This window comes from Catharus ustulatus, chromosome 3 (genome assembly GCF_009819885.2).
Source record: "Catharus ustulatus isolate bCatUst1 chromosome 3, bCatUst1.pri.v2, whole genome shotgun sequence".
NCBI classification, from domain to species: domain Eukaryota; kingdom Metazoa; phylum Chordata; class Aves; order Passeriformes; family Turdidae; genus Catharus; species Catharus ustulatus.
The window spans coordinates 71910536-71934287 of NC_046223.1; the positions used below are offsets into that span (position 1 = coordinate 71910536).

Genomic DNA, 23752 nt, shown 5'->3' on the forward strand with positions numbered 1-23752 from the left:
CTGCTCTCACCTCAAGGTCCCAGGTTGGATGGAGCAAAACGTAGTAGCACTGGCAAGCAGGAAAGCTGCTGGAGGTGGAAGCCTGATGTGTGGGGTTTAAGGCACTAAATGCTATGAGCTCCCTGGAGTGGAAATAAAAAGGCAAAAGTCACTCCTTTGATGCTGGAACTCTTGGAACAGCAGCAAGCTCAGGCTCCCCGAGCACACATATCTCTGAGAGAACATAAGCTGGTATTGGAAAAAAACAAGATGGGCTGTTAAATTGTTTCCAAGGTGAGTGTCACCAAAGACTTAAAATTTTGTGAATCCTCTTTTCCAGCATTGTTATCCAATGTATTTATGCTAGAGCCCATCTTGCACCTTTCGCACCTTCTGTTTGGGTGTAAATGGTCATTTTTTATCACCTGTAGATTTACTTGATTTACACATCAGGTAGAAACAAGTTTGCATGTACCCAGGCACCTCTGCACACAGGCAAGCTGTAGCAGCTTGCATGCACTGTTTGACTCCAGCCCCATCATCCTCCCCCAGGCAGAGCTTGTGCTTTCCCTCTGCCACTCAGGAAAAAGCTGCCATGTCATGTGGGAAGGGGACCAAAAACTGCTTCAGTAATTTTAAGGTGGATTTCTTTTGGAATCTGTCAACCTTGAATGTGTCCCTGCAAGAGTTTTTTACCCATATTGCACATACTCCACGTGTTGATGCATCAAAGGAGGAGATTGCTACTTCTTGCTCTACCCCTCTTTAATTAAAAGTTGCTTTCCACCCTTGAGAAAGGTGTTCCCTTCAGTGTGCCTTTCTATTTTAAGGCTTAGATTGCCTTCCCAATACTTCTTGCAAAAGTACTTTACCCTGAGGGCAAAGGACAAATAACTGATATCTGAAAAAGGTGAGAGATGCCTCTGTCAGCCAGTAATGTTCTGGGGGACTCCGTGCTTGGCATGTGTCTGGGCACTGCAACCAGGGCCTGCTGGAATTAATGGGACACAACCTCATTTTACTGTAATGAGATGAGAGGACGGAGATAACTACACAGAATGGCTCGTACTGGAGCATCGTGTCAAAGGACAAAGCATCCCATTCCAAAATTAGTCTGCTGAAGTAATTTTGAAGCTGCAAGGCAGTATCAGGGAGTAACTTCAGTTAAAATTTATAATTTTTATGAAACAGTTGCTGAGAAAGGCTCTCAAACAAGGTAACAATTTAAAAAAAAAGAATCAGAGAAAAAAAAATCTAATATTTCTTCGCTTTCCATAAAGCTTGTTGAGAGCTTGTTGGGGCTCTTGACTGTGCATTATGATCAGGTCAGATGGTGATGTAGGATGAGAGGATCAGTGGACCCTCTGCTCCCCCCACCACCAAAGCCAGTCTCCTTTCCACAGAAAAGAAGTCAAGTCCTTGCCATCCCAAGCCAAATCCCCCAAACCCGAGCACACCTAATGCTTGATTCTCCCCAGTCATCACTCTTGAGAGTCATTTCTTCTCCCTGTCACGAGTCCTTTCCCAGCCAGCGAGGAGGATCCTCTTCACCTCCTCACAGCTCTCCTCCCATCACCTACCTTCTCCTCACCCTGGAAAAAATTTTCTACTCTGGGAGCACCTTGGCCCCTTTAACTCAGTATCTGCTCTCCATTTATTCAGCTCTGTCATTTTATTTAGATAAAGAAGTATCCTGCACACCCTCCTGTGCAAGTTGCCAAGGGCTGGGAGCAGCTGGATATCCCACCCCAGCCAGCCATGTCCCACCCTCAGAGCCCTTACTGTGCTCACAGGAGTCTTGTCCTCTGCCACCAGCAGTAGCATGAGGGGAAGCAGAGCTGAGCCTGTGCTTGGAGCATCCTCTCTGCCTCCCACCTTCCTCATCTGCACAGCAGGAATAATCACAAGCAGCCATAGAGGATTGCCATGATAAGTATCTTGAGCTACTCTGGGGAGAGTCATTACAGACAAGGATCCAAAGTGCTTTTTTTATGGATACATTTTCATTAGCTTCTTTACTGGCTAAGAGATGGATTTAAACCAGACTTTGCTGGCATAAGGCTCAATGAAACCTTTGAGGGAAAGGAAAAAGGTGAGTACGAAAGAGGAAAGGGAGCTTGAGGGACCTCCTAAAAGGGACTTGTATGGTGAATAGCAGTAAAGGGAGAACCACAACTGCAACCCTTCATCCTCCAACTCTCTTCCTGGATGAAAGCTTCTCCATCCATCACAAAGGAAGAGGAATCCTCAGCATGGCCAACAAGAGTCAGTATAGGAACAGCTTGCAGTTCCACATCACCTTCCAGCCAGCTCCCCACCTGGACAAGAAACATGTTACTCAAGCTAGAAAACCCTATGCAAAACTAAGGAAGCTGCCAGGGCATCTCCAGGACCAAAGGTTATAAATTTTTGTGGCTGCAGAGCTCGGTGTCAGCTGAAGGTGGGCCCTGACAGATAGGGAAGCTTTTCACAAAACCTCCAGGCTCTGCTCTATCCTCACAACCTGAAAAACATTATTTTAGCAAACGCATGCTAGTTTGTTCTCAGTAGGCTAACATATAGGACTAGCCTGTTAAACGTTTTAAATTTTCAGTTATGTAATAAACTTGAGTATTGCTTTGAGCAGTTTGCTTGGTGGAAGAGAACAAAATATTTAAGTATTACCACAGAGAGAAAAATTCACAGTGTAGTTTCCATGTTACCACACCATGCAGAAAGATAGCATCTTTAACAGTAGCAAACAAGCATAACTTTCAAACCTACAGAGAATAAACTAAAAGCTGGATATATTCATAGCCAGCAACATTCACTTCAAGTTGCTGCCTTGCCACAGGCTCTGTGCAGTATGAAAAGTGAAGGATCCATGATCTTATAGACAGGCCCTACTAAATCTGAGTGGGAGTTTAATAATGAGGAAGCAAAAAGAAGCCACAGTGTACAACAAGGACAGCCAGGTACTTTCCAGGCTCGGCTCTGTTCAGATTTTCCAATGTCCCCACTTGGACAAGGGATGCCTGCAGCATCCTCCTTGCTTGGTACCACTCTGCGGGATGGGATGGGATGGGATGGGATGGGACGGGACGGGATGGGATGGGACGGGACGGGATGGGATAGGATGGGATGGGATGGGATATGGTGCAAAGCTTTATGGAGCTCTGCTGGCATCCATTGCCATGCCGACATCTGCAGGAGGCACAGCTTGTCCTCCCACAGCGTGGGAGAAGGACAGGCTGAAAATCAAAGAGAGCGCAAAATGTTGGACTATTTTCAGGATTCAGATTAGTGCTGTGAAGGAAGGAAATTAAGGATATTTCACAGGGAGTCACTTCCAATACTGTCACTTCTCACAGTGTCTCCTGACTTCATCTCAGAAGTACTGGCCATTTGTAGCTGGGGCACATGGAACAACACTTGCTTCTTTAAATAAATGTAGCTGCATAAAGCCATAGTATTTTCACCTCTCCTAAAATGCCAGCTGGAGGCTACTTAATCAAGAACTGTTTCTAGAGAGCATAGTGAATGTAGCCTGTCAGTCGGAAACAGGTGCCTGGGTCTGTAACGGCCCCACACAAAACAGAGGCTGCAGAGCTTGGCTTTGGATGGAGATGGATCCCATGTGCACTTTCTCCCTCCTGTAGGCAAGTGATCAAGGACATGGAGATCCTCCAAACACTGAAGGCTGTACCTTCATATAACAAAAGGCCTACAGTAGCCTGCAAGACAATTAACTGTGGGACTTTCAATTCATGATTCCCAGATGGTTTTCCTGCCTGCTTAAGGTAGAGCACTATTGCCCACTTAGCTTTTTACAGACCATGATGACTTTCATTTACAAAACCATTCTTGCTCATGTGAATGGCTTGGAAACATTTTTATTTTTTTTGCTTAATGAGAAATGTTCACAAGGTGTTAAGAAGTATTTTTTACAGGAAAAGAGAAAAAGATCTGTGAACATAGCACACCTATAATTTATGGGAAATATGATTATATAGTTACAAGCACTGATATGGTAAAATGACATCTCGGACAAAAAAGAAGAAAAATATGTTTGTAGAACTGTGGCTTCAGTGAATGTCAAACACTTGATCCTGCACTGACTACTATAAACTAAAAGTAATGTTCTTGAAATCAGGTTGGGCTGCAAGAACCTAAGACCAAGAAATGCTAGAGCAGGCAGAAGATTTAAGTAATTATTTATAGCAAATGGTCTCAATTTTTTAAAAAGTGACTACTGCCACTGAAACAGAGAAAAATATTATTTATGAAGTTAGTTATGTGTCATGTAAATATATAACCCAAGATGACTGTCAGTGATTTCTTACATGCAAGATCTCTCTGGCACACAGTGCAGAGGTAGGGCATGGATGGCTCCAGATGAGCATTAAAAGAAGAGAAGGTGTGTGTAAGATCAAAATTCAGGCTGGAAAGAGAGGTTTAAAGGAAAGAGCACTCATTTGTGGAGCTTGGATGCAGACACAAGGCTAAATCAGCCCTGCTGTGCCAGGGCAACCTGGACACAATCAGAGTGCAGCTCAGCCACCCCTATTCCCAGCTCTGCCAAGAGTGCTGTGCCGAGTGACCTTTGCTCCTGGGATCACTGTATGAGCCACTAAACACAGAACAGTGCCAGGGTAAGATGGGGAAGGCTGAATTAGGGAAGTATTTGGAGAGACCTGATTTTGTCCAAGTTTAAGTCCGTGGATTTAATGAAAAGTAACGATCTTAAGTTAATGGGAACAAATCAGCAAATGTTTTAACTGATTGCCCGAAGAGGGCATAGACCCAAAGTGATCTCCAGAAGCTCAGAGTATGAAGATCATGTTAATTTTAGCAAGGGGATTTAGGTTTTTCTTTACTTATGCTACAAAGCAAGAAGATTCTTTAACCTAAAATACCTTTGTATATCTGCAGCTAGCTAAGAAGCCTGTAACACATTTCATCCTTCCATTTTCTAAAGCATTCTGCAATCTATACACAGACTACTATACAGGAATTAAATGTTCTGTAGGAACATTTCAAATCAATCTGCCTAGAGAGTCTTTTTTTAACTTCATAGGTTTTAAAGATTAAAATAGATTGTGATATTTTCTTCATAAAACCCCACATTTCCTGATGAATTATTTTTTGTAAGTTATAGAGACTACTGCTATGAAAATATACAGTTTTGCATACTCAGTATTGAGACAGAGATTAGTGGCTCATTTCTTGCAAGGATTTTAAATTATATTCAGATATTTAAAGTCAGGAAAGCAATTTTTGTTCTGAAGGCTAACAGAGGACAATGTTAGGAGGCCAGTTGATTGATTATTTGCTGTTGGTTTGGTCACCCATGGCAGGTCTGCTCTGTGGCTTCCACCCCAGTCTCTCTAATCTTCCACAAGGGATCAAAGCAGAACACAGTATGTGATTTGAGTCCAGATGACCTGATCTGAGCAGATGTCAGAGCCTAGAAACATGCTCTGGCAGTGGGCAATGTTCAGGGACTCTGAGGGCAGGCAAATGCCTCATCACATCAAGTATCAGAAAGCTGATCCTGTGCCAGAAGTCACAGACCTGGTGACAAGGATGATGGCTGGATGTGCAGCTGGATGTCATACACTCAGGATCTAAGAGAACAATGCATGGGAACTGGGCAGGGACTACTGGCTGAAGTTACACCACATGAAAAAAGTTATAACAGTAGGAGTACAACCAGGAAATATTTGGAATTTCAGGCATAACAATTCTTCAGGCAAGCCATAATTACTGTATTTGCATTGGTCATGGCAGGACACTCGGGCAGAAAAAAACATGGTAAAATCTTTCATCCAATATTAAGAGGTCACCCAAAGAAACAACAGTGCATCTTTCAAGCCTGGTTCCCCAGTACCTGCAAGCTGCAGTCCGACTATAAACAATGAAACAGAAATGGAATATTCATATTAATCCAAAATTATGTTTTGTAACATATTTTCTGCTACAACTTACATCTCTGATCAAGTCACTAGGAACACTTGTGCTGCCTCTCAAGTGTCATACCAGAAAAATAGCTTGTACAAGCATCCAGAGGACATGCAATTCCAGAGGCAAGCCATAGGGTCTGCACAAAGTTGGGGAATTCAGGGGCAGTCAGCAAATGGGGAGGTGAAGACTCATTGTCAGCTGCTGGGTTTGGAGAAGTTCCCTTCCCAGCAACTATATAAAAAAACACCCTTCTATAAAGAACAGCTGGCAGCAACATGCATTCTGAGAAAACTATTATCTTACTGGATTACACAGTATTTTATTTATGTAATGTGTCACCACTGTAAGAAAAACTGGTATCTTTCAAGTTTTGCTTTATTGGGGTTTTATGGTGAGCTTCTTACTACAGCAAAACACTCCCTTGGACACTGCTTTAAATTAAAAGTGATGAAAGAAGCCCTCAGACTACACACCAATTTTCTTTGCACAGGCGTATGTGTTAAAAGCACAAGGACTTTGTGTTAAAAGCACAAGGACATTGTGTTAAAACAGCAGACACAGTAGGCTCCAATCATTCCCTGCTGCTTATTCAAGCACTGATGAAACAAAAGTTGGAAGCCAAAGTCATTATCTACAAGGTAATTTACCTAATCTGAGGTCAGAGGGTTTCTGAATCTGATCCAAGAGGGCTGCTAAAGGCAGCAGAAATTGTGAGCATGGCTCCTCAGCTGTGTAGGTACTCCACGCAGATCTGGGGAAGCCCTGGGATCTCTGGAGTATACATCCATTTTCATAGCATCAGACAGACCTCCAACAACATATTTCACCTTTCTACAGACAAGCCTCACCGTCTTTTTTAGACTATCATGGCTACAGCTCTCTGCTACTACCCTTCACATACTTCATTGCTTGGGATACCCTTCACTAATTCACTGATGACCCCCAGCTATAAGTCAGACAAAAAAATTCTTGCCACCAATTCCAGGGAAGAAAAAAAGGTATTTGGGGAGAGACTGGTTCTGAAAGAACTTTACTGATAGTATCAACCATGCAGCACATCAAATGGATCAGAATGATGTAATGCAGCTATTGCACAAAGGTAAGTGGAATGATTTTACAAACTTCATAGAAAAAATCTTGATACAGTAACGGGTGGCAGAGCAACAGAGCTCAATTGTGCCTGTACCTCAGTTGCTGTGAAGGAAGAAGCACTGGTCCAGGCTATCAGGGCACAGCAAGAGCAGATGCCAGGTGAGTGGGACCCAAGGCCAGGCACAGGCAGCCCACAGGTGTTACATCTCAGGCAAGGGAGAGATGCAAGAACCTCAGAACAAAAACATCTACTGAGAAAAAGTTGTGGAGACTCTCCTGAAGTTCCTTCAATTGAAAAACTCCCAAGGTGACCAAAGCATTTTTATCAGCCAGCCAGCCAGCCTTGAGGACACAGCTAAATTCTTAGGGAATATGTTCCTGCCCTGACACAGGCCAAAGCATATCACTGTATTACACTATCACCAAGTAAAAAATTCACATTAAAATACAGTAAATTGATGTAATGTTGCAAGAACTCCATCTAAACATCAGCTTTATTTTCCTTTGGTCACCTAAATCAGCCTGACCTCATTCTCTGGTTGGCTGCAGCTGCAATGGTGAAAGGTTCATTCCTTCCACTCCATTTTACCTAGAGGTAAGTAGACTTGTTGCCTTCCATTCTTCCTCTCAAGTCATGTCTCTGGCTTGCCTTAGGCTAAAAGCATCAGCCTGCATCTCTATCTCTAAAAGAGTTAAGAAAATATTTTAAATATTATTTTATTATTTATTATTATTTTATTATCACTAACCATTCTATTATTTTATTTGTTCCTTATATTAAAAGAAGCCTTTCCACCCCACCTGGTGGGGCTGATTGAGTACCTGTAACACAGAATTCATGTGTACCAAACACAGCTCCACCTTACCTGCCTCAGGCCAGCAGCTTGTACAGTACAGGTGCCAGTGTCCTCACCCAGAATTCCTGCTGGGGACAGACACACAGGGACCTTAAATGCACCCCCTGATGTCACACAGCACCACATGCACCATCCCGGATGTGCCTTGGGGCCGTATCCAATCCTGGTTGGACACACCTCTACAGCAGGATTTACTGCCATACCTGATACAAAGACAAACAAGATTACAAAGCTCCGGGTACTGAAGTCAACATGTTATTTCTGAACAATTCCCCATTATGGTGAATGGCACCAGGATACAATAATGCATCATTATGTAATGGTAACAAATACCCCAAAAACTCCTTAGATGCTGTATTTTCTCTGCTAAAACACCCACCACATATTTACACTTCACATGCACTTCTCTTTCCTTGCACTTGAAATAACAATATGGAAATAGGAACCAATGTTTACTAAATTAAGGAAATATATATTCCCTTCAGTTTATCTAATAAATTTAGTTTTTAATTTACTGCTGTCATCCCAAACTGCTGTACACTCCTGTAGAATCTCTTCAGTCCATCATCAGATCTTGCCAAGCACCAATTGATACAACACAATCTGCTCCAAATCCTGGGCATATGCTGTGTTTCAAATGTGCTCCCCGAAAATGGGCATCTGGAGACTCTTAGGTTCTGCCCATTTTGTCAAGGATTTGACATAATTTTCCAGTAATGCAGTGCTTGGAATTCCTTATAGATTCAAAACAGAGGTAAATGCCTTACTAACCACTAAGTATATAACAGTGCAATGAGAACTGAATCCAATGATGAATGTGGTGTTTTAAATCCAACAACAACAACCCAGACTGCCATGGTCCTGCTGACTGTATGCTACAATGTCTCAAGATGCTGACTATAAGAAAAAACAGACAAACCACATTTATCTTTTTTCTGGATTCCCACCAGCCCCCAGAATGATAAACATGTTTTCCCTCACTTGTGGAAATGTTCTTGCCCTTGCTGGTAGTCTTAGTTCTATTTTTTAATGCACTTCATTTTCTCCCACTTTTTCCATATACATAAACACTGATTAGAGTCTTGTCTTTTGTCTTATTTAACTGTCCTATTACTTTCTCAAAAGAAGGGATTCTTAGTGTGCACTCCCAATGAAATGGAGATTGCAGCAACCATTACACTTCATGTGTCCAGCACATCAACAGAACTGTCCTGCAATCCCTCATAAAAGACTGATAACTGCTGAAGACATATTTAACATTATAACCCTCAGGACCTGCAAAAAAGCAAACCTGAGTTCAAATAATACCTTGTGTCTAGTGAAATGTCAAGAGACCCTCTGAATCAAGCCCTGATCCAAGCAGAAGACCCTTGTCCCAGAAGAACATAAAAATCTCTGCAGGTATGGCCAGGAGGGATGTATGGAATCCATAGAAAACTCCCTTATTCCATGCTTCCTGCAATTTTGGTTACATTGCAACTCTTATTTATGCTGCTCCTCAATTTATGCTGTTTATTCAAAGGTAGAACAGAAATATCATATTTTAATAATGCATGTGAAAATTATTTCTTATTAAAAGGCCAGAAACTTTTGTCATACTGTAGAAATAACTAAATTATTTTACACTACCACTCCAGTAAAAATGGAGAATGAGAAATAACTAAAGTCAGTGTGCGACTTCCGTTTCCTTATTACTTTTCAGAACTAAATTCTGATGTTACTGACATTTACATACAACAGAAAATGTTTGGTAATTTTAATGCAGCCGTTACAAGGCTCCAGTTCACATCACAAAACTGATTCGCTGTTGTTTCTTCACAGAACTTTCTTTTTTTTTTCTCCCTGAGACTTCTTTGCAGGAAGGCAAAGCATTAGCCATCCTGCCTGCTAGCAGAAAGCACCACAATATATGTACCAAAATTATGTGTTACCAGCAGCCCTACAGGCCCCTCCGTAGCTCACGAAGTAACCATGATAGGTAGCTTGCCTTAAAATTTCTCCATTTGTATTGATCTCTTGGCTCTTGGCAATATAATACCTTCAGGAAAGAAAGTAAAATGGGAAGGTTAAGCTAGGGATTTCTTTGGCTATTTCCTCTTTACTGCACAAGTCCAGCTCACACTTAGGAGAACCAAGGGGGAATTGCCCTGATTATAACTCTTCCATTTGTCCTTTGACCTAGACCATAATAAAAATTGCTTTATAGCTCCAGCTTAGTTCTCCTTAAATACAAGCACACATGAATGTTAGCCTCGGTTTCCCGACATTCACCTGTGTTGGCACTGCACAAAATGCTGAGGCAGATTTACACAAACTTTTAATTGCAGAGTCCACTGATGATGATATATATGGACTCGAGCAGCCATAGGGAAAAACAAAGGACAGAGAAAATGTGATAGGAATAGGGGAAACTCTACCCAGGTGTCCGGGGGGAATCAATGACTCTTAGAATCACTTAGATTGGATAAATTCTTTCTTCGAGTCCAACTGAAAACCCGACACTGCCAAGTCCACGAAAAGAAGTGGTGGGATGACCAAGGAGCCTTCTCCAGGTGCTCTGTATAGCGCAGCTGTAAAGATATGAGTTACAATTTGTACAATTTCCCTTCTACTATCGCAGCCACTTCACCCTGGACCTACACAAACGCCCACCGTGCAGCTTCCCCCTGCGATGGCACCAGTGCTGCTGGGAGCACAGCTGGACGCCACTGGGCAAGTGCTGCACGCAGACTGCTAAGGTTCACATGCGATTCATTTAAACTACCAGTTAAGCACAACTGAGCACAGTTCACTGTTTCGCCACAGCAGAAATGGGAGAGGGGCGTCGCAACGAGCAGCTCCTTCTCCACCGCCCGCCCCGCGCGGCTCCGCGACACCGACACCGGCACCGACCGCGCGCCCCGGCCCCGGCCCCGCCCCCGCCTCACTCCCAGCCAATGAGTGGACGCAGCTGGGAGGGGGCGGGACCTCCGCGGTGACGTAGCTGCGCGTGACGGGCGGGAAAATCTGCCTCCCGGGATAGCGGCGGGGTCACGTGGGGGAGCAGCGTCGCATACCGCGCTGCGGACCGTTCCATTACCCGCCGGATGGGGGGGCAGGAAGCCGGGCGGAACCACAGCGCCGGCGCGGGCGGAGGGCGGGGCCAGTCGCGGCGCTCCCGTGACGTGAGGGGCGCGGGGCGTGGCGGGGCGGCGGCGCGCGGCGGCAGCGGGAGCGGAGCGCGGCAGGGAAGTGCCGAGCAGGAGCGGGAGCTGCAGCCTCTTCGTTTTATCGCATCGCCGTCATGGGTCGGGCACCTAGGATACTTTCGTCTCCTCTCGTCGTCGTGGTGTGCTGCCTCTGTGGGCTGGCCGCGGTCGCAGCGCAGACCAACGGTGAGTGATTCGTGCCCTCCCCCCCTTCCCTCCGGGAGCTGCTGACGGGGCAGCCCCGCCCCGTGCCCGGCGCTGTGGGGATCGAGGCGGGCTCCGCGCACCGAGCCCGCCGGGGCTGTCCGTCTGTGCTCCCTGGTGTGGCCCCTCCGCGGGCGGCGGGCCGGGAGCGCTGCGGGGCCCCGGGACCCGCCGGGACCCGCCCGGCACTCCCCTGCCGCCCGCTCGGCCGCCGCCGCCGCTTCCTGGGCGCCCCGGCCGCCGCTCTCCGAGCTTTTGGGCCGCTCTCCTGCCTGTGCCGGTCTGGGACCCGTTATCCTGTGTTATCCCCCGCTAGAGGGGGGAGCCGATGCCAGGGAATTGTGCGCGGCTGCTTCTTGCACCCTTGGAACGGGTCTGGGAGCGGCGGTGCCTTGGTGCGGCCGTGTCGTTCTGGCTTCCCCTGCTGCCGCGTGGTCCTAATCCCGCTGTGAGCCCCGTTACTCGTCCCGTGGGTTTGCCCCGAGTTGCCCACAGCCCTGTGGGCTGTTTGCCGAAGTGTTTGCGGGGCCGAGAACCGCGAAGTGTGCCGCGAGCCCCAAAACGCGGAGACAGCAACAAAAAAGACAAAAAGTTGTCTGGGAGCGCTTCAGTGTTCCCTGACCGCGTTCCGTAGTGGCGCTGGGTGCAGCCGACTGTGACGCTGCCCGGTCGCCGCTGCTCCAGCCCGTAGGGATCTCCTCTCCCGTCGGGATGCGGGACGCCCATCCTGCGGGAGCCTGTGCTGCTCTGCCAGGGGTTAACTCTCCGCTCCGGCGGGAGAGGGCGCTGCTGGGCCGGCGGGACGGAGCCCTCCGCTGGTTCCTGGTTTCCTCCTCGAGGGCGAGGGGAGTATCCGAATTTACCCTGTCCGAGAGCCCGTACGGCGGGTTTATCTTGGGAGCAAACGTCAACTTTCCCAGGCTGGAAAGCTTAGTTCGTGATATCAGAGTATTTTTAATTTTTTTTTTTTCAGTGAAGAACAGGCGTCTGCTGAGGGGGATATCTTGCTGTTATCCTATGTAAAAGACCCCAGGAGAACCCTTCACAGCAGGAGGTGTCTGAGACCCTGCCACAGATTCTGAAGTTAACAGCTCATTGTTAAAAACATCTCCTGATCCTTTACTCTTGCAAATCTGATCCTTCCCCATGTTAGTCTGGGAAGGCTGTTTTTGAAACTAAATTAGAAGTCCCAATGTACTTGGTATAAATTGGCTCTACCGACTGTCTTCCTCTTACCGGTGAGGAATCTACAAAAGTGAAGGTTGCTCATTTGTCAGAGGCCACTGTGTGTGCTGTGATCATTCCTCAGATATATACCCACCATCACTGACTGACTTTTTTTACCCCCTGAAATCTGTTATTGAGAAACAGTCATAAAGCTCTTGAAGTGCTTTGAGTGCTGCTTTCCTGGAGGGAATAGGGCAGCTGTTGCACACCTCATTTCAAGCAAACCCACAAAGGTCTTTTCATATCTTCTTATGTAAAAGAGGGAGAAATTGTGCCAGCCTTTCTGACCTGATCCTGCCATAACCAAGAGAAAGACCGTGTGGATTCAGGCTTACTTTGGTTTGTCAGAGTACTGAAGTTGGTTAATGTATTTGTAGTTGTTACTTGAGAGGTAAATGAGCGTGCTGACTGCCAGAGATCTGTGGATAGCAGTGTTCCTTTCATGGAGAAAAGTGAAAGGTCACCCCAAGGTGCCTGGAGTGGGTGGATACGATATGAAATGTGCTGGAGAGCATGCAACAGAAGGAGTTGTGGGTTGTATGTGGGATTGCTGAGTTTGATGGCTGTATGAGTAAGTCTCTATTAAAACTAATGTGGTAAAGCTAGATTGGGAGAAGATTTTACTTGATCCAGTTAGTGGATGTGTTGTCATTGTGGTTTTAAGTTAACAATGTTTGACTGAGATTGATGTAAAAAAGCAGCTGGACTGGTTAGATTGCTGACTTCTGCTGTGATCAAAATACAAATAGATTGACTTTTTTCTCTGCTCTCTTCTTTATGCATGTGTACATGGATTTCTCCAGGTTCTTGTCTTTATTTCCCATACTTTAATTGCTTTCTGCTGTAGGGCTATTTATAGCGGCTGAATTACCTAAAGGAAAAATGTAATCAAAAGTAAACAAGCACTTACCATCTGAGGCTTCAATGAACTGCAAAATTAATTTAGTGGACTTTGGTATCTTCACTAGTGTATACCATATTATCTGTAAATAGGAAGAGCTTATGGACCTTCCAGTTTTAATTAACTAGCTCAAATTTTCATGCAGTTGTGAAATACAGGGTCTAAGATTTTAAACTGCCTAAGATAAAGCCTTCATTCTAGGAATGTGCTCAGTTGCATATCTACTTCAGACTTTTGTGCTTGTTGTGCAAAGCAGTTTTACAGGATATAAATAATTTAGATAAGATCTTGAATTTCACTTTTGTGAAAGTCCCCCAATTTCATTTTTTCTGAATGCTGTTAAGAAATGAACTTTAAAACAGGGTTTTCTGGTTTTAAGATTTAGAGCAGCAAATGAAAATTCTGTCTAGGTGAATTGAACAGTTTTGCTAAAGGGACTAGCTCACTCACACCAGCAGAGATGAAGCTTCTATGCTGCTTTGGGCTATCTTGTGGTGGTGACAGCCAGAAATAATTCCTTTTGACTTGGACTTGTGTGTTGTTTCTAAAATTGTAACAATCACCTCTTAATCAGGAGTGCTGAAAGAACCATTTTTTAGTGCTTTCCAAAGACAGTATGCTGTTACAATGCCTTGGTCTGTATCTGAGAAGTGTTTCTACAGTTTGTTCCTGTTGAATTTGTGGTGACATTATCGGGTTGTTGTGTTTAACTTCTACAAATTGAAGGAAATAAATTGTCAATAATTGGAAATAAATAGTAAGGAGTCTTTGTATGTGTGAGAGAAATCTGTATACCTTATTGACTCTCAGTTGTTTTGGCTCAACACTGCCTCAAGGGATTGACATAGGAAAAACGTAGGCAGCCTTTTACCTGACCTTAAACTACCTAGATGCAAGTGGGAGCCAAGAGAATGAAGATTCTGAGATATCCAAACTATCTCTGTAGAAACAGCTCTGATTTCCCACCCTGCTGAATTGTTCTCAAGATGTAAATAACCACACTTGAGTGAGCCTGAGCATTAAGAGCTTCTGGGCATACTTTTTCATCAGGAGGCTTACAGATGTATTAGTTTAGGTAAGCTGTCTATGTGTGATCAACCCAGTACAACTTTTTTTGTTTTGGAGGTTGTGAGGGGTTTTTTTTGGTACAATGTGTGCAGAAGCTTACAGCACCTACATCCAACAACAATTGAATAGGAATTGTAGCAAAATTTTTAAATTCTTAATTGATTTTCCCTCCATTCTGATTCAGTTGTCTAGCCAACTCTGATTTATAGTTGAACTTGATAGCTCAGGTTCAGTCTCAGTTGCAGTGAGGTTGGGAAGCAGTGCTCTGTACTTAGTGTTCTCCTGTGTAAAGCATGCACAGTTTCTGCTTGGACAGTAGGGTTCTTCTCACTCAGGTTTGCTTTAAGGAATCCTGAGCTGTTAACTGAATGCTGGCTTGATTGGGCTGCCTGCTGTGACAAGACTTTACTCTTAGTATGGTGGATTCAAAAGCTTTGTAATCTCAAACTAAAACTAGAGTAAAAATCAGTGCTGTATGAAATGCCTAAAGCTGTGCCTGCTGATGTTGTTTTGTTGGGTTGTTTTTCAGTTTAAGACAGTCATTAATCTCTCTAATGTTACTCTTTATTTTTTCATAACTTCCATAGTTCCTCCTCCTACCAGTACTACTAAGCCCTCTTCCAGTGTCACTGTAACACCTACCAGTGTCCCTGTGACACCCACCAAGGCCCCCACGGCTTCTTCCAACACAACCACGGCTTCTTCCAAAACAACTGCGGCGTCTTCCAACGTGACCACAGCATCTTCCAACGTGACCACGGCGGCTTCCAATGCTACCACACCCAGTTCTTCCACCACAGCTCATACTCCTATAGGTAATACAGAAGCACTGAACTCAGAACAACCCGAAACTAGGAACTGGCGAATAACATGAAACACAGGGCCTTCTTCCCAAATTCACTATAGCAGGTTGGCTACTAAAAATCTGATGTGCAGAATGCATAAATGGTTCCAAAGTTTGGAAGAGGTGGATTTTAGTTATGCTGAGCAGGAAGCATTTTCTGTGTTAAAAATTGACTCAGTGGTAATTGAGTTAGTAATTGCCACTAATCATGAATTCTTAGGAGTTTGGTTTTGGTGGTTTGTTTTTTTCTCCAAAAATTTCTTTGCCATCTCCACAGTGAAATTATTTTTTTTTAAATCACCTGATCTTTAAGAACTTGCTGATCAAGGGAACTAGGAGGTAACAAGTTGGTATTCGATTAGGCTCAGAACAGCCTAATGTACAGTAGGGTGATGTTTAGCATTGAGTAAACTCACAAATGTTGACACTTATCCCAGGCACATAGTGGAATACTGATTAATTTTTAGTAAAACTAATCTTCAGGGGAGGGGGAGAGGTCAGAGACCCAGCTTATGTGGCTTGATAATGGAAGTTTTTTAGGAGACAGTTTCATTTTAGGTGAGTGGTTTTATTCCAATGATGGCATTCACAGTTAGTGTTTTGAGGACAGAAGAAGAAAGAGTGTGTATCTCTTGTCTGGAGTTATTACACTAAGTACTTTTTTAGTACAATTAATACTGATTCTAATGAAGGTTTAAATGAAAACCCTTTGCCTTGATGCAGATTCTCAGTTGTCTTGAAGCAGATCTCTTGATACTTGTTCAAATACCAGCATTTATATGAGTGCTTCAAAGAAAAGTAGTTTTGTCTGAACAGAGAATCACAGATCTGTGGAGAACCATGAAATATTTGCATAACAATAGTATGCAAGTTTGAAAATAATCCTAGTTGCAGAAACTTGGCTTCACCTAAATTGTGTGGGATACAGATTGAGGGCCAAGCTTATCCTTGTTAAAGCAAAACAGGAAAAATCATTTGTATAGGAATTTGCTTGCAAACTTTGCTTTGGAGTTTATGGTGTTTACATACTGTCTTCTTTCAAACAGCCAATGTCACCAATGCAACTACTCATGCTCCTGTGCCTAAAACTACCATTGCTTCAGCTACCACGACAGCCACTCCTGCAGGTAACTGCTACAACTGCCATCATTAAAGCATAAATTACTTAGAAATCAGTGTCATTTTAAAAGTGTTTTCTTGAAAGATTCACCAAGTGACAACATTAAAGTAGTATTGGTGTATGTGGTGTTGTCACTTCTAACTTTATGGCAAGTCTAATTTTGTTAAGGTGAGGTATGCAAGTAACAAGGTTATATAGCCTGAGAAACAGAGCTAATTGGCAAGATGTAAAAAGTCCGAAATGTGTTGATCAACTGAGATCAGCTCGATGATTTTAATAGTGTGGTTGGAAGTCCCTTGTTATTTCCCATGTCTTTGGGAGGTAGTATTTTCTTTTTGCAGGATAATAATGGGATGGGTTTTTTTGTTTTTGTTAAATGAAATTCTGTGATGGCAGTAAGCTGAAGTATTTTATTTCCAAATCAGTCCTAAATGTGCCATTTCCTGAAAAGCTGTCACAAAGGAAATCTCTTTAAAACTACCCATCAGCAGACGGCTGTTATTTCCAGGCTTGTATTTGTGACTTCAGCTGGGTTTTTTTAAGCCTAACTCTTGTGGTAAAGTACAGTAGATGGAAGACAACAATGTGTGTTAAATTTAAGCAAAAAAAAAAAACTGGAGCAAGGTGCAACAGCTGGGGAATGTGTCTTGAATGTGAGCATATCAATAATATATTCTATGTAAAGGAGGAAGGCTTTGGCTTTTTGAAGTAAAAATAAAGTCCAGCTGGGTATTGCTCAGTTTTAAGGTTCAGAACAGTTTGTCTATAAATAACTCTAGCCTTGTACAAACGGCATTTAATCAGAATTTCAGTACCACTAATCTAAATACAGATGCTGACATGGCTTCACTTTTGATTACAGTAGTTTCACGAATACAAGCCGCACGGATTATAAGCCGCACCCCCGGTGCCTCGACAATGTTGCTGTCTTTGTCAATAGATAAGCCGCACCCCGAATATTAGCCGCACTTTCGTTCGTAGCGAGAATCCGTGCGCAGCTTTCACAAATTGGCCAATTAGTAAGAGGATCGCGGCATAGCGGGCTTTACTGGCTCGGGGCGGGGCCAGGCAGGCTCGGCCCGCTCATGGTTGCCGACGGGGCCGGGTGGCCCAGCTCAGCGCCACGGCTCGGCGGGGCTGGCCGGGTGGTGCTGCCGCCGCCGCCGGGCTCGCTGGCCCCCCTCTCCCGTCAGCACCGCCCCGCTGCCGCGTTCGCTCGCCCGGCTGGCAGGGCTGCCGCCGCCGGGCTCGCCGTCCGCCCCGCTGCCGCTTTCGCTCGCCCCGCGCCGCGCCTCGCGAGCGCCGCGCCCGCCCCGCGGCGCTTTCGCGGCTCGCGGCGGCGCTTTCGCGGCTCGCGGTTCGCGGCTCGCGGTTCGCGGCTCGCGGCGGCGCGCTCGCGGCTCGCGGCTCGCGGTTCGCGGCTCGCGGCGGCGCGCTCGCGGCTCGCGGCTCGCGGTTCGCGGCTCGCGGCTCGCGGTTCGCGGCGGCGCGCTCGCGGCTCGCGGTTCGCGGCGGCGCGCTCGCGGCTCGCGGTTCGCGGCTCGCGGCTCGCGGCTCGCGGCGGCGCGCTCGCGGTTCGCGGCGGCGCGCTCGCGGCTCGCGGTTCGCGGTTCGCGGCTCGCGGCTCGCGGCTCGCGGTTCGCGGCTCGCGGCTCGCGGCTCGCGGCGGCGCGCTCGCGGCTCGCGGTTCGCGGCTCGCGGCTCGCGGTTCGCGGCTCGCGGCGGCGCGCTCGCGGTTCGCGGCTCGCGGCGGCGCTTTCGCGAGCGCCGCTTTCGCTCGCCCCGCCGGCAGGGCTGCCGCCGCCGCCACCAGGCTCGCCGGCCGCCCCCTCCCGTCTGCACCGCCGCCGCGTTTCCTCGCCCTGGCCGGCACTGCAGGCCCCCGCACCGCCGGGCTCCCCCACGCTGCTGGCCCCGATTATGCTGGGCTTCCCCCGCTGCCAGGCAGCCCCACCCGCCGGCCTTCCTGCTTCTGCCATGCTCCCCTGCACTGCTAGCCCCAGTTCTCCCGGGCTCCCCCGCCCTGCTGGCTCAGGCTCTGCCGCCCGCCCCCGACACTGCTGGCCCCGCCTCTGCCAGGCTTTCCCACCTCTGCCGGGGCCGGCCGGGCTCCAGCTTGGCTTGGGGCTGCCGCGGGCTCTCACTTCCGTGTTGGCAGCTTTTAGAATTTTGTTAATAGATTAGCCGCCCCGGAATATTAGCCGCACTTCCGGGTTTCCACCAAAATTTTGGTCAAATTGGTGCGGCTTGTATTCGTGAAATTACTGTATTTTTTGTTTTCTTATTGGTGTTTTGAGTAATCCTAATACAAAGAACCCAGCACTAAAATCTGTAAAACTGTTGTGAGCATTGTGCACTTACAGTTTCTAATTTGGTGTTTAACAGGTTCAAATACTACTGTGACTCCTGTGCCTGTTCCACGCAAATCTACATTCGATGCTGCAAGTTTCATAGGTGGAATTGTCCTTGTTCTGGGTCTGCAGGCTGTTATTTTCTTTCTGTACAAATTCTGCAGATCTAAAGACCGAAATTACCACACGCTTTAGGACCTGCCCCTTGGTAATGGACTAGTAGCCCAACACCTGTAGTTCACTGAACCAAAATATTTTCTGTTGCTCATGGAAGACAGCAGTTCATAATATCCTTTAAATCTCTAAAAGAAGACTTTAAATGAATATTTTTGCAACGTTATACTTGGCAAGATGTGATATGAATCTCTTCAACAGGATTACTTGCAATATGCTGCATGGGTTCTAATGGCTGTTTTATTTTCCTTTAGTGGCTGCTGATGTGGGACTCTTCTTGATATGCCAAATGTAGAATGTTCAGAGATTCTTATTCAGTGGCAACACTGTTCAGTAGACAATCTTAAAATTACTTACTCTGAAGGCTAATTTAAACAACATCTGATACAATATCCCTTCAGTTTTATCAAGATGTGAATTATTGGTGACTGATTTCAGGGAGTGAAATACCATTTATAGTAGCTTATGGCTCTTACAGTGTGTTGCTAGAAAGATGGACAAAAATGTAGAATTAGATAATGTCTTAACAGAATTACATAACCCTATTTTTTTTCACACAAGAATAGTAGTTGCCTCATAAAATTCTTCATTCCAAACAGAATTCCTATGCCATTTCCAGTTAATGTTGAGGGTGGATGTAGGAATAATCCTTCTAATGGGGAAATGAATATTAGTGCCTTAAAAGACTAAATTTCAGTAGGCTATAAGCATGTCCCAGCTATCTCAAAGATGAATAAAACTTTTAAGTATTAGCTTTACATAGGAATATAGAATACAAGTGACTTGAGCATTCCAGTTTAAAAAAAAATTCCCTAGAATAACTGTCCCTTAGTGATTTTGTTTTAGAGTGAGGAGTACGGTACAACAATGTTCAGCCACAAACAGAAGCTTTGACTTGTTTGCCTTTTGTTCTGGCTTACAAAGATCAACCATAAAATTAGTGATATAATTCAGTTCACTCCCTGCATAAAAAGGCAACAGCCCGCATTTATACTTGAAATACTGATGTTTGGGAAATCCTCATGTTTTTGTTATTCAAACGGTTCTTAAAACTCGTTGCAATTAATTTCAGGAGCTTGGGTTGTTGTTTTTTTCTTTATTACTTTCCTGTATGTCTGATTGCTGAAGGAGCAATGAGTTGTTCAGAGGATCTGCTGATTTGATCCTATTCAGGATTGCTGTAATCCTGGGATTGCAGGCTACACCTTTTTTCTTTCCCTTCTCCCCTTCCTAGCTTCAGGTTTGTGTCACCTTGCAGTGAACTGGTTAAGGATTCAGCCAAATAGTTTAGGTTTTTTTTTTTTACCCTTGGCTGGATCAGCCATGTGATCCACGTATCAAAGGTACGTCATCTCCAATGCAAACTGACTTGAGCACCTGTGAAAATAAACACAGGAAAAATGGAAATAGAGAGAAAGTCAAGTGGTGGAGGTAGCACATAATGCATAGCTTCTGGTGATATCCCCTGATCATCAGTTTTGGGATAATCTGTAGTACTGTCTTACTAGCTCTGACTTGACTAGAATTTGGCGCCCAATACAAAAATAGCATCGATAGCAGATAATAGTCGTGGCGGTGGGACTTGAATTATGAAGCAAATTAAGTGCATTTTAGTTGGAAACTTGAAGTGTACAGTGTTGCTTTCTTGTGTTCTTCTAGTTTGAGTGGCATTGTTTCTATTGTGCTGCATACAAAACTCAAATTGCTACAAAGTGCTGAGGTTACTCACCAGTACTGTATCTTAGAGTTCATTAGCTTTTGGTTTTCTAAACAAAACTAAGACAATCAGCTCAGGTTTATGAAAACAGCAGTGAGCAGCCAGTTTTCAGCAACAGTATATGTGTGAGTTAGATGATATATCCTTGGCCTTATTGTGAAATTGCTTAAATCTGTCCTTTCCCTATCTAAGAACTATTTTACTACATTTATTTGTTAAAAATCCATGAGCTTGTATTCTGTGCTTTGAAGCGAACAAAATACTCTTTTTGAAATATGATAGTTTGCCTTTAGCTCAGCAAAGCAAACTATGTGTCATATACAACTTTTGGCCTCAAAGGGCTCTTTTGGGAAACTTGCAGAGAAGCCCTACACTTCATAGCATGAAAAACATTGCCACTAAAAAGTTAATGTTGCTGAAATGCTTATTCATGAGCTTTGCTAATCCTGATTTAGGTTGCTGATAAAGTATGCTGGTAAAGCAAACTAAAAATAATGTTGAAAGTGCCTTAAAATTGCTTACTTGTTTGCCTCAAATTTTGTTTAAAAGGGTAGAAGGAATACCTTGCCTTAGTTACTAAATTTGTTGTGGTGCCAGCAATTGCTATTTTCCAAGACTGTAGGAAACCCAGGAATCTCTGGCATGTATAAATGCCTATTTGAAAAACTTAAGTTTGTGCTGTATCAATTTAGTTATGTTCTAGAAGGCCTGCACTACACACCTCTTGCTCATTAGCCTTGCCAGCAAGGTGTAATTCCACAGTTCAGAGTTCTGGCTTGAATTGTTTCCCTTTTTAGTTGTTTGGGGAAGGGAGGCTGAGTTATACATCTTCACCATGTGCTTGGCTGCCTCACTGTTGAAAGTAATTACTCCTCTGAAATGCAGTATCAGCTGATCTGTGCTATGTACTAGCAAAAAACCTGAAGTAACAACTTGCAGTTTTTCTTGGCCTTGTGTTTTGAAGTGGAAGGTAGCTCATAGATCTGTAGTTGTATTTGCCCCTAAATCAGTTTTAGGCACTGAATCGTAGTGACTCTTCTATCTGGCTTTTTCTTGAAGCCAACTTGTGCAAATACCAAGCTGTTACCTTACGAATGTTCTCTGCAAGTGTTGCTGTAAAAGTTTGTATCTTGTCTTCAGTGGAAGGAAACTGAAGCAGTTGTAATCGCAAAACCAAATTGATAAATAAAATCTGTTGAATGGAATTTTACCTGTGAACTTTATTTAATGTGAGCAATCCTCAAGAGCAATGTCTGCTTGCTGCCTTAGAGATGTGCTGTTTCCCATGGGAATTGAGAAATACTAAGGGAAAGAGGAAGAATGCAAGGTATGAAGAGTTAGTTCCCCTAAAAACAGTATAAATTTTGTATTTAACAATACTGATTCAGATTTAGAATTATCTCAAAAAGAATTTTCATGCAGGTCATATTTTTCGATGTTGGTTTAACTCTTGTTTTCTGCTTAAAGCCAAAGAGGAGCAAAGTGTGCATTAAGTGTTAGACTTGTAACAACCTGTGAGGCTTAATACCAGTCTTTCTGGGCAAAGTTTGTAATACTGGATGTTAGGTGGAAGAGGGGCTGCTGTTTGCACAGAAGCTGTTAGAACTTTCATGAAAAAGGTGTTGCTCTGAGCCTTGTTTCTTTCCAGATTGCATAGAACCATGGAGTGGTTGTGATTGGCAGGGACTTTGAGGATCTAGTTTCAACTCCCCTGCCCTGGGCAGAAGCACCTTTCACTAAATTAGGTTGCACCAAGGCCAGGTTGGAAGGAGCTTTAACATTTCCAGGGATGGGGTATCTGCAGGTGCTCTGGGCAGCCTCTAGACTCATTCCTGCAGGTCCAATGGATGCAGTACTCGACGTGGGTTCTCACAAGAACAGGGTGGAGAGCAGGAATCACCTTCCATGACCTCCTGATCACACTTTGCTTGATCGACCCCAGGACACTGTTGTTGTTCTGGGCTGTGAGTGCACATTGCCAGTTCATGTTGGGCTTCTCATTGACCAAAAGGGTCCTTCTCTTCAGGGCTACTCTCAATCCATTCATTGCCCAGCCTGTATTTTTGTGATTGTACTGACGCAGGGCAGGACCTTGCACTTGGCCTTATTGAACTTCATGAGGATGGCACAGTCCCACCTCTTGAGCCTATCAAGGTCCCTCTGAATGACATCCCTCCCCTCCAGTTTGTCCACTGCACCAACTCAGCCTGGTGTCATCACAAACTTGGTGAGAGTGCCCTTGATCCCAGTGTCTGTGTCACCCACAAAGATGTTGAACAAAGTGCTGGTCCCAATAGCGAGCCCTGAGGACACCACTTGTCACTGATCTCCCCTTGGACATTGAACCATTGACTGCAGCTCTGAGTGTGGCCATCCAGCCAATTCCTTATCCACCCAATGGGGCATCTGTCAAACCTCCAGTTTAGAGACAAGGACATCTGTTTCTCCAGTTTAGAGACAAGGACAATGTCAAACACTTTGTGCAGATCAAGGTAAGTGATATCGTCACTTTTCCTTCACCCACCAATGCTGTAATCCCATTGTGGAAAGCCACCAGATTGGTCAGGCACAATTTGCCCTTAGTGAGGCTGTGTTGGCTGTCACTTATTGCCTCTTTATTTTCCATGTGCTTTAGCACAAATTCCAGGGGGACTGGCTCCATCTTGCCAGGCACCAAGGTGACGCTGACCAGTTCCTTGGGCCTTCCTTTTTTTGTTTTTAAAAATGGGATTACATTTCCCCTTTTCCAGTCAGTGGGAACTAAACCTGACTGCCATGACTTCTCACATGTGATGGATAGCAGCTTCATCTGCCAGTTCCCTCAGTCCCCACATGCCAGGGAATTTATCAGCATGCTCAAGCAAGAGAACAGAGGGTATTCAGTTCTGTGGTTGCTGACTGAAATGATAACCAGCTCTGGGGGAAGAAACGTCAGTTTCACATCATGACCTTGATGCTTATGTGGGTAGTGTATCAAGTATGAATGTGTATTGACATGACTCAGTTATATATGATGAGAAACTGCCAAAAACTTAGCTGTAGTTCTGGAAAGCCTGTATGGGAATGAAGGAAACTTAGAGCTTCCTG

The 23752-nt window shown here is 44.8% G+C and overlaps 1 protein-coding gene across 2 annotated transcripts; it reads left to right on the forward strand.

Annotated features, from left to right (window-relative positions):
* Positions 1 to 11059: 11059 nt before the first annotated feature.
* CD164 (CD164 molecule) lies at positions 11060 to 21870 on the forward strand. Of its 2 annotated transcripts, none has more exons than XM_033056190.1 (4): positions 11060 to 11245; positions 15038 to 15274; positions 16350 to 16430; positions 18809 to 21870. In XM_033056190.1, exons 1-4 carry the CDS (start codon positions 11155 to 11157, stop codon positions 18967 to 18969), a joined length of 570 nt encoding a protein of 189 aa, XP_032912081.1. In that variant the 5' UTR covers positions 11060 to 11154; the 3' UTR covers positions 18970 to 21870. The 2 variants fall into 2 exon arrangements, with proteins under 2 accessions (XP_032912081.1, XP_032912082.1); XM_033056191.1 differs by having other exon boundaries at positions 15047 to 15274.
* Positions 21871 to 23752: the final 1882 nt, after the last annotated feature.

Excerpts from the sequence above, each read along its gene's own strand:
- CD164 (XM_033056190.1), top strand. The coding sequence starts at position 11,155 with ATGGGTCGGGCACCTAGGATACTTTCGTCTCCTCTCGTCGTCGTGGTG. Across the intron at positions 11,246-15,037 it reads GGTCGCAGCGCAGACCAACG|CTTCCATAGTTCCTCCTCCT; the intron begins GTGAGTGATTCG and ends ATTTTTTCATAA. Across the intron at positions 16,431-18,808 it reads CACGACAGCCACTCCTGCAG|GTTCAAATACTACTGTGACT; the intron begins GTAACTGCTACA and ends GGTGTTTAACAG.